The 11,024-nt window shown below is 51.8% G+C and overlaps 1 protein-coding gene across 1 annotated transcript; it reads left to right on the plus strand.

Annotated features, from left to right (window-relative positions):
- Positions 1-7,774: 7,774 nt before the first annotated feature.
- Elovl3 (ELOVL fatty acid elongase 3) lies at positions 7,775-10,247 on the plus strand. The gene is made up of 4 exons (XM_004631467.2): positions 7,775-8,008; positions 8,642-8,773; positions 9,395-9,546; positions 9,776-10,247. The coding sequence occupies exons 1-4, from the start codon at positions 7,908-7,910 to the stop codon at positions 10,201-10,203; spliced, it is 813 nt and encodes a 270-aa protein (XP_004631524.1). The 5' UTR covers positions 7,775-7,907; the 3' UTR covers positions 10,204-10,247.
- The last annotated feature ends 777 nt before the right edge of the window (positions 10,248-11,024 follow it).

The following is an 11,024-nucleotide window of genomic DNA, read 5'->3' on the forward strand; positions in this document are numbered from 1 at the left end:
GTATTTTTTAGTACACGGTCTACAGGGTCTCACTACACAGGTCAGACTGGTAGTGATCTTCTTGTTTTCAGCCCCCCAAGTGCTGGGATTAGAGGGCCAGCTCAATTTTTAAATTTTTTTAAATGTATTTTTTTATTCAATCCCTGATTCCACCAAAAAAAAAAAAAAAAAGTATTTTTTAGTACACGGTCTACAGGGTCTCACTACACAGGTCAGACTGGTAGTGATCTTCTTGTTTTCAGCCCCCCAAGTGCTGGGATTAGAGGCATGCACCACCATGCCCAGTCTCATTCACTGTCTCAGTACCCCCCGGCGTGGGGGGTGGCAGGCATGGCAGGCTGGGATCAAAGCCCTGGCCCCTGAGTCGGCGTAATCTGGCCAGCCCTTAATTATTTTTGATACAGGGTCTCACTATGCAGTTCAGACTCATAGTGATCCTCCTGTCTCAGCCTCCCCAGTGCTGGGATTACAGGAATGCACTACTACACCTCGTTTCAGTGGCTGGTACAGCTAGCAGAGGGGACCCGGGGCCATCATGGCATGATGTTCCCGGGCTCAAACTCGGGAACTTGCACTTTCCAGGCAGGCTCTTGTGTCACTGAGCTATCTCTCCAGCACCTGCTTTACTGTTTCAGAAGTCTTAATAATGCTTAAGACCACTGGGCAGCACAGCGTAACTTATCCTGCCCATACCCAAGGAGCTCGATGCTGGCCTTTCTAGATGGGAGAAGTCAGCAGGTGAGAACAGACCTGGGAAGAGTGGGAGGGGCGTTCTGCATTCAGAGTATGAACTGCTGGAGTTCCTGTCAGCTGGTGGAGAAGCCCAGCGGGCCCAGGGGGCCACTGGAGATGTGAGCAAGAGACGAATGTGGCCAGGAGGGGTTGTCTAGTGGCAAAGAATGTGCCCAGCATGCACAGGCCCTGGGTTTGACCCCCTCACACTTACATATATATAAAAAGGTAGAAAGGAGGCCAAAGCTGGGCGTGGTGGTATACACCGGTAATCCCAGTATTCTGGGCAGCTGAGGCAGGAAGATGCTGTGGTAGATTGCCAACTGGTGGTCAGCTCAGAGCACCTAGCCAAACTGAATCAGTGTGGTCCTGGGTGTGGAGGCCCACCTGGGGGTGGTTGATGGCAGCATAAGAAGCAGATCTGGGGAGGAAGACGTGGTGTGGTGCTGCTGGTTCTCCTGGTGAGCTTGCTGTGCCAGCTTTCCTTACATGGACTTGGCTGTGCCCATCGAAGGAGGAGCTCGGAATCTCACTGCGGCTGAGGATGGCTTCAGTTCTTGTCAGGGGAGCTCTGGACCTTCCCTTGAGCATCACTCCCTGGCTCTGGCGCAGATCCCTCAGCCTGCTAGCACAGATCCTTCATCCTGGTGGCGCAGACTTTTTAGCTTCCGTCCCTGACCTCGGGGCCTTCCCAGTGCAGATCCATGAAACAGACTTGCATGAGGCATTGCCACGGACTCTGGGTCTGCAGCTGGCCTTGTGCAGGACTTAGTGCGGATCCAGGCCCTCCGCTGGAGCCTCTGGGTCTTTAGTGTGCGGGCAGGTTTTCTGCACTCCTTTGTACTTGACTCTGGGTAAGTACTATAACATAATTCTAAAAATTGTGTATCTTTTTTTTTTTTTTTTCCGGAACTGGGGATTGAACTCAGGCCCTTCACTTGCCAGGCAAGCGCTTATTCTACTCAGCCATCTCCCCAGCCCCAAAATTGTGTATCCTGATTAAATTGTTTCCCTTTCAAACACTGACTACAACAGACCACAAATTCAACCCCAGCCTGGGCAAGTTAGCTTATCTAGGGTTAGGTTACACAGGTTACTTAGGTTACCTGGCATTCTAGGTGATTTTAAAAACATGTTTTTGTATTTCTTGGTGTTCTGGTAGATGTGAGGTGTTCTGGGATATTTATGTTCAGTAACCTGCCTGGCATGGTGGGGCACATCACCACCCTGTGTGTAATCCCAGTGCTCAGGATGTTGAGGCAGGAGGGTCATGAATTTAAGGTCAGCGTGGGCTAATAGTACGTTTGGGGCTAATCTGGACTACATAGCAAGACCCCGTCTCAAAAAAAACAACAACAAAAAAAAACCAAAACCAAAACCCACTCCTTCCCCTGAATACATACAGATATTTTTTATATGCACACTCACGTTAGTGATGGCTAGAGCAGCAGTTGGTAATAGCTAAATCTTGGAAGAGCCCAAATGCGTATCAGCTGATGAGTGAATAAAGCTCTGCTTCTTTCACACAAGGCAGTACTGCTGTGCCTGCAGAAGGCTAGAGGGGCCGGACGGCTCAGCAGAAGGAGCGCTTCCCTGGCGAGCGCAGCGGCCCAGTTCAAGCCCGGTTCCACCAAAAGAAAAAGAAAGAAGAAGAAGAAGGATAAGCTTGAACAATCAGTTGGCTCTCACTAAGAATTACATAAGTGTGTTTTTTGAAGGTCCAGGTCAGTTTGCCGGCCGAGAGCCAGGTGTGAAGATACCTGTCTCCCCAGCGTGGACTAGCTGAGGTGTTTTTATTTGGTTTAACAGCTGCTCGTCAGGAACTTGCTACACAGTCTTTAACCTGCATTTCCTTAATTACTAAGGAAGTTGGGTCCTTAAAGACCAATGTCTATTGTTTGCATTTTTACTTAGGCGCCGTGCACTTCAAGGTGACAGGGCCTGTGGAGGATGGAAAGAGCCTGGAGCCTCCGCAGGAGCAGCGGTGGGGTGGTGCGGGGGAGGTTGGGGAGGGGGAGTGCGGGGTTGGGGGCGTCCTGAGCCGGGACGGGATGGCGGGGCAGCCAGGCCCAGGTGAGCCGCCACGGGAGAAAGCGGGAGAAAGTGTGAGGCCAGGCAGAGGACGGGCGCAGACCCCAGCCAGAGTCCCTCGCGGTGGCCAAAGCCTGGCGCTGGGGGAGAGGGATATTGTCTGGGCAAGAGAGGCCAGAGGGCTTTCTACTGTCACTATTGTTTCGATTGTTCTTAAAGGGAATGGCTGATGTGTGTTATAGAAAGACCTTTTCACTTGTTTTTATTGTTTCTTAGTTTTGTTTTTTTGGGGGGGGGCGGGGGAACCAGGGATTGAACTCAGACCCTTGCACTTGCCAGGCAAGCGCTTATTCTACTGAGCTGTCTCCCCGGCCCCATTTCTTAGGTTTTTGAGATGGGTTCTTCCTATTCAGTACAGGCTGGCCTTGAACTTGCTTTGATCTTCCTGCCTCAGCCTCCTAAGGGTTGAGATTACAGGGGTGCGCCAGTAAGAGGTAGCTTTGGAGGCACTGCTTGTGTCAAGCGTTGTAGACAGGACTGCCAATAAGCTTTTCATGTAGTGTGCACACTAACTCTTCACCTGTCCTACTGAAAACTATATGCCTTTGAAGAACTGTTTTAGGGCTGGCCAAACAGCGCAGCAGATTAAAGTGCCTGCAAGCAGGCTCATGGGGGGCTGGCAGTTCAATCCCTGAGCCTGCCATGCTGCCCCCACCCCTGGGGTATGCTAAGATGGCAATTGAGACTGGGAATGGTGGTATACACCTGTAATCCCAGCTCTTGGAGGCTGTAAACAGGTGGACCACTGAGTCCAATCTAGTAGTGAGACCCTGAACACCCTGTAGACCCTTCCCTAAAATTAAAAAAAAAAAAAATGTTTTGGAGCCAGGGAGCTAGCTGAGTAGCACAAGCACCTGCCAGGCAAGTGCAAAGTCCTGACTTTGATCCCTGGTACAAAAAAAAATGTGGTTAAATATCCATAATACAAATTTCATCACTGTAGCCAGGCATGGTGGCCCACACCTGTAATCCTAGCAGGGAGGAGGCTGAGACAGGAGGATTGCCCTGGGTTTGAGGCCAGCCTGGGCCACACATGTCAAGACCCTGTCTCCCAAGATCAACCGAACAAAAGAATGTACTGACAGAGGTGTCCAGTGGGTGGTGGGAAATGAGGGAGACGCTGGGCTTGGAGCTACGGGTGCACATGGTGCGGAGCTACGTGGCACCAACAAATACGAGGACGATTACTGCGCAAGCTTCCAAAGCCCAGCTGAGCGTCGCTCCAGCCACCGGTGGTTATCCCTTCTCCAGGCTGGGCTTTTAGGAGTGCCGAGAGGAAGGAATCATTTGGTGATAGCAGAGAAGATACGCTGGAAATACTCATCCTGAAGAAACAGTGTCATCCATTCAGCCCCTCATTTAACAAATGGTACCCACGACTCCTTGGGTGTGGGCGGCGCTGGGGAAGGGAACTGAGCAAAAAGGACATATCCCTGCTGCGATGGAGCCCAGGCCTGCCCGGCTCCAAAAGAACCACAAACACAGTGTTTATAAGCTCTCACTGAAGAACAGAACTCTCAGGTTACGAGAGCATTATAGACAATAGGGACCAGCTCAGGTCCAGAGGTTTGAGGAGGTTTCCTCTAGGCCCCAGGCCCCAGGCACTTTCTCCGTGTGCATTTGTAAGCCTTCTATAATGATTCACCCTAGCTGGACTTGGTGGCACACTCCTGTAGTTCCAGGACTTGGGAAGCTGATGCAGGAGGATCACTTACAGTTTGAGACCAGTCTGGACTACACAGTGAGTTCAAGGCCAGCCTGAAACAGACATAGTGAGACTGTGTCACAAAAAACAAACCACAACAAAACAGAAAAAGAAAAGATTCACCCTGAAATGGAAGCAGAAACATCAAAGTGACACCCAGGGTTTGGAGGCAGACTTACTTACATGGATAGACACTGACTGGGATCATTCCCAGAATATCAGGCCCTGATGTCTGGTGGTCTAGGGCTTCTCAGAGGTAAGCAAGCAGGAAGTCCAGAGGCAGAGCAGCTTGTCAGTTGGGGGTTGGCTTAGACAATGTGCATCACAGTGACCAGCTATTTCTAAGAGACAGGCAACCAGAACTGGAACAGGAATTTCTACCTGGGTAAGTAACTGACTGATGTATACTTGTGTGTGTGTGTGGGGGGCATTTTCTGCTAAAACCCCGATGCTTCCACATGTCAAATCCACTATATCCTGTTTTGTTTTCCCCAGAAATCAAACTTAGGACCTTGCATTTGCCAGGCAGGTGCTGTGACGCCGAGCTATATTTCTAGCTCTTACCTGGTTATCTGACTGGTTTCAACCTTGTTTTTTTTTTTTTTTTTTTTTTTTTTTCAGAACTGGGGATTGAACTCAGGCCCTTGCCAGGGAAGCACTTATTTTACTGAGCCATAGAGCAGGTCTGGTTTGGCTTGAGGATGAGGGGATCGAACCCCAGCATCCTGAGCCTGACTGCTTTGTTTCAGCAGGCACTGAAGCACCTGAGCTAAGGGGCGGGCCCCCTCAACCTTGTCAGGCAGGCAAGTGTAACTATTTGCCTTTTGCTGAAGGATGTGCTTCTAAGAGAAGTTAGGTAAGTTTCCTAAAGTAACATAGTTTGCTAATAGGCTGCGCCCTGCCCTCAGGTCTCCTAGCACTGAGACGATGGCCACAGTTGGGTATTGTTTGGTGTGGCCTCCAGAGTCTCACGCTGGAAGCTTGGTTCCCAAGTTAAGAGGAGGGTCTTGGAGGGATGATTAGATCTGGGCAGCACCCTCCCAGAAGGGTTAATGTCATTCTTGCAGGGCCAGGTCAGTTCCCACGAGAGTGAGCTGTCATAGAAGAGTGAGCCTTAGGCTGGTAGCTCACACCTATAATCCCCGCATTTGGGAGGCTGAGGCAGGAGGACTGCTGAGGCAAAGGCCAGCTTGGGCTACATAGGGAGACTTTGTCTCCAGAAAAAACCAAGAAGGATCCTGGCTCTTCTTTATTTCCTTGTTTGCACTTTACCATGTGATCGCTGCACAGGGACTCTGTCGCATGCTGCCAGTCACCATGGTAGGCTGCTTTCACAGGCTACACAGATGTGATTGTCAAACCCTGGACTTGCCTCTGCACCTGTGAGCTCCATAAGCCTCTTTATAAGATGCCCTCTGGGATTTTGTTATAGCAACACAAAACTGACTGAGGCAATGGGTTATATTAGTCTTGTGACACTTAATCTTTCACCTACCCATCAAACATATGTTGATTAGCTTTTGCGTGTCAGGCCATGGGTGAAGCAATCAGGAACCGCTGCCAGATTTTAAGCAGGAAAACAGATACAGTGTAGGTTTTAGACAGAATCGTGATGGATGAAAGGACAGAAGCTTGGTTTCCAAAGTATGGTCTAGGTGCTGGGGAGCTAGCTCGGCAGCACAAGGTCCGGAGTTCAATTCCCAGAACAACAAAAAAAAAGGGAATTACCTATGTCAGGCCCCCCTCCTGTCCCTCTCTCAGACAGGAGCTTTCTTTCCCTCAATAAATATATTCTGCTCATAAAAAAAAAAGATAGGGTTGGAGATTTTTTTAAAAACCACCCAATTCAGGCCCCCCTCCTGTCCCTCTCTCAGACAGGAGCTTTCTTTCCCTCAATAAATATATTCTGCTCATAAAAAAAAAAAGATAGGGTTGGAGATTTTTTTAAAAACCACCCAATTCAATAGAGAGAAGCACTGTGTTTCTAAGGTGGTGGGACAATGAATTTGACCTCAAAAGGCTGTCCTTACCAGGTGAGGTGACAAGGGGCAGACAAAGGGCTGCACATCGAGGTCATTTAGATGGTATGGGCAAGATTTTCCATTCCATCTTTCCACAGACAGTGACTGAGGTTCAGAAAATGGAGCCAGCTGGGTGTGATGACACATGCCTGTAATCCCAGTACTCAGGAGGCTGAGACAGGAGGATTGCTGCAAGTTTAAGGCCAGCATGGGGTACATAAAGTGAGAATTCAAGGTCAGCCTGAACTGTATAGTAAAACTGTCTCAAGAAAAAAAAAAAAAAAGTGGAGCTAGGGTAATCCACCTGGATCCTCTGCCTATGCACACACTTCTACACTTCATTTTTAGTATTTTATATTTATCTTTCTGAGCACATATTGCAATTTTCCATTGCTCTGTAGTTCTCCTTCGTTTTGGCAAAGCCTGGGAGAGAAATAAAGGGCGGCCAAAATAAGGTCCTGAGGCTTTGCGCACCTTTCATTCTTTGGGGCTAGATTCAAGCAACAAAGAAGTAGGCGGACTCGGTAAGGGCCTACAGGGGAAAGAAAATAGCTGGGGAGATGCCCTGGCGCCCTAGACCCGAGGCGCCTCCTGGAGACCCGAAGGCAGCAGGGGGGGGTTGACCCTGTCTCTGGCCAAGGTTATTACCGGGTGTCTCACCCACCCTGCGCTGTGCAGGAATTCAGGAAACTGTAAAACCACCATGGCAGCCTCAGCAGTCAACAACTACCTCCCCAAACATCAACAACCTTAACAATAAAACGCGCAAAACGCCTCCTCGCTGGCCCGAAGCGGCGGAAGAGACCGGGGCTGCGGGATGAGCGTCTCGGTGAGCACACAACGTGACACCCCATCTCCGGGTGACGGCACGAGGCCAAGGATGCATTGACCTCATTGCCAAGCAGGTGGCAAGGCTAACAGAAGCCGGACAAGACTTCTCGGGCTCAGCTGTGCCCGCCAGGAGCCCAGCGGGCACCGTGCAGAGGTTAGGGAAACTCTGGCGGGCGAGTGTGGGGTGGGACAGACACCAGGGGATGGGGGTGGGGCTGACCCGAGGATAGCCAATCAAAAGGAACGGTGCAGCCAAGGGGCGGAGCGTGGGCGTGTCCTGGCCTAGGTTGCACACCCTGGGGGTGCAGGGAGAGGGCTGCCTCCTACCCGCCTACACCAAGTTATAAACGCCGGGCCACCGCGGCGCAGACAGGCTGCCAGCATCGCACGTCCACGGACCCGAGGCCCCTCTGCCTTGCCCAGGAGTTCTTTCTGTCTTGGGTCCAGTCCGTCCCACCCCGAGGTTCACTGCAGCCCCTACCCCCACTTGCTCGGCTCCCCCTGAGCTCTCCACTCTGCAGAACGCAATGGTCACAACCATCAATGTCTCACGTGAGATGGGGCAACTGTTCCAGCCCTATGACTTCGAGACGACCCGGGACTTGAGGCCCTTTTTGGAGGAATACTGGTGAGACCCGACGAGGAGGAACGGCCCCAGAAGGGCCCAGAGCCTGCTACCTACTTGGGGTGGGGGGATTGAAATGCTATCGCCAGCCCAAGGTGCAGACCGCTGGGGCACCTCAAGAGATTCGAGCTGGAAGAAAGCGTACAGAGAGGGCAGCAGGGGACAAATGTCAAGGAGAAGGATCCCCACCCTTGTGGCAGGGCAGCCTGCCCTGAGAGGTCTCATTGTCCCCTACTGTGGAGTGGCTGGGAGCCCTCCAGGCATTTCTCAGGCTCCGCTAAGCTGCAGAGCGCCCAGGGGAGCATGTGGGCTAACACGGGCAACCACACGACAGCTATTGCCACATTGTCCTCACACCACTGCCCCGGGTTCATTCTAGGTGTGGGCCAGAGACCTGCCGCCCACCCGTCTCACTGCCAGCAGGAGTCCCGGAAGCCCTGGCTCTGGCTCACGCCCCGAACTCTACATTAATACTGCTGGGAGAAGAGTATGGTCTGTCCTTTACAAAGGAAACAGAAGTGTGCACAAATAGGAAGTGGCAGGGCTGGAAGGGCAAGCGAGCAAACTGTCATGGGCAGCGCGGCGGGCATTCTAACTGTACCACTCACGGGCGTGCCCTCCGCATTCTCCTGCCAGGGCCACCGCATTCCCCATCGCCCTCGTCTACCTTCTGCTCATCCTTCTGGGGCAGAACTACATGAAGGCAAGGGAGGGCTTTCACCTGCAGCGGCCACTCGTCCTCTGGTCTTTCTGCCTTGCACTCTTCAGGTAAGACATCCCTCTCTCGCGCCCTATGATTTTAGGGGGCAGGGATTGGGCCCAGGATCTTGGCACCAAGCCACATTCCTATCACCCTCCTACTTTTTAAAAATTTTGACATAAGGTCTTGCTAAATCGAGACTTTCCTGGGCCTCCCTTACCTCTTTTAAATCTTTCCAGAAACCTCGGGTGCCTTCCTCCTAGTTTACTCCCCACATTACCCTGTTTTTCTTCTTTCCCACACCATGGCCTAGCAGTCTTTGCTCCATCCCTTTCAGTTCTTAACACTCTGTCCCAAGCTCTGGCAACAACCTTTAGCACCTCCTTCCTACGTTTTCTCCCCCAGATTCTGTGACCTTCCCAGTCCTCCCCCACCACAAGCTCTTCCCTCACTCCTACCCCCAGCGCCTAGCAGCTTCCAGTCCAACCTCTCTGCATGCCCTTGGTCATCTTCTGCCTTCCTCCTCTGTGGAATATGGGTTGGATCTAGCAGAGCAGCCCAGGATCTCAGAGGCTGTGACCCATGTACCCTTGGAATGGTGACAAGGCTTGGTGACCTGGTCAGGCCAGGGGAAGGGTGAGCCGATGCCTAGAAGTGACCTTATCCTTTCTTCCTGTGTCCTATTTCAGTATTCTGGGGGCAGTGAGAACGTGGGGCTACATGGGGACCCTGATGCTCAGTGGGGGCCTAAAGCACACTGTGTGCTTCACTGACTACATCGAGCACACCATAATCAAATTCTGGTCCTGTCTCTTTCTTCTCAGCAAAGTCATTGAGCTGGGTGAGTGGCCAGACTTGGCATCCCTGGGGCCCTGTGAATTTCATCCCTGTCCCTCCTCAGAGGACTTCCCTAACCCAACACATGAAGCCCCTTGCCTACCTAAGTCCCACCAGAGCTTGGATCTCTGCCACCAAGGCCACCCTCCCCTCCCTAAGAGTCCCCCCTGTGTCCCCACACCCAGTGAAGAAGGATGGCTGGGCTCTGAAGGTTCCACTGACTTGTCCCCCAGGAGACACGGCCTTCATCATCCTGCGGAAGCGGCAGCTCATCTTCGTGCACTGGTACCACCACAGCACGGTGCTGATGTTCACAAGCTTTGGGTACAAGAACAAAGTGCCTTCAGGCGGGTGGTTTATGACCATGAACTTCGGCGTGCACGCCATCATGTACACCTATTACACCCTGAAGGCCGCCAGGGTGGCACACCCACGGCTGCTCCCCATGCTGGTCACCAGCCTGCAAATCCTGCAGATGGTCATGGGCACTGTCGTGGGCATCCTCACTTACATCTGGAGGCAGGAACAAGGGTGCCACACCACAACAGAACACTTCTTCTGGTCCTTCGTCTTGTATTCGACCTATTTCATCCTCTTTGCTCGTTTCTTCCACCAAACCTACATCAAGCCCCAAGCCAAAATTAAAACCAAGAGCCAGTGACAGGTTGGGGAGAAAGATGGCACATCAGGCCCACCCTCTTCCCCTAGGCCCTAGGGGCCTGGACTTGCATTTGGGGAGTGATTAGGGTGCCTTCCCTGCATGGCTTCCCAGTGGTTTGTGAGCCCCATGGTGGCAGAAGTGATGGCAGAAACGTAATGGATGAAAGTATTGCTATTTCTGTCTTTAATGTGAAGCCAAGCAGGCCCTGGAGATGGGGTGGGGCTGAGGAGGGTCCCAAGAGCTGATTTATTTATATTTCTATCCAGAGTTGTTTTGTGGCACTGGGATTCAAACTCAGGACCTTGTGCTTGCCAGGCAGATGCTGTACCACTGAACTATCTCCCTGCCCCCTCCCTTAAATTGATGACATTAAGCTACCCATGGTGGTACAGGCCTGTAATCCCAACATTCAGGAGGCTGAGACAGGATTGCTGTGCGTTCAAGGCCAGCCTGGGCTACATAGTGAGTTCAAGGCCAGCCTGAATTACCTGAAACACGGGCTCAAAACAATAAAAAAAAAAAAAAGATGATGCCAACAAGATTCGGAGGGGCTTGGGTCTGGGGGGGGAGGAGAGGGGTTCTGGGGTGGGAGAGGTCTGTTGGTACTGGGGCGATGGCAGCCTGAGGGTGTGTTGGAAGGATGGGAGGCACTCACACAGAGACAATAAGAATCCTAGGCCTGGTAGGCAGGTAATAAATGTCTGTCACAGACCAGAATTTTATTGCTGTTAGGGGTCCGTGCCCCTCATAGGAACAGTGAGAAACAGGTGCAGAAAGGCGGAGTGACTCGCCTAAGGTCAGAGGCTTCCTAAATTACCACA

This window comes from Octodon degus, unplaced genomic scaffold (genome assembly GCF_000260255.1).
Source record: "Octodon degus isolate 3935 unplaced genomic scaffold, OctDeg1.0 scaffold00042, whole genome shotgun sequence".
Lineage (NCBI taxonomy): Eukaryota > Metazoa > Chordata > Mammalia > Rodentia > Octodontidae > Octodon > Octodon degus.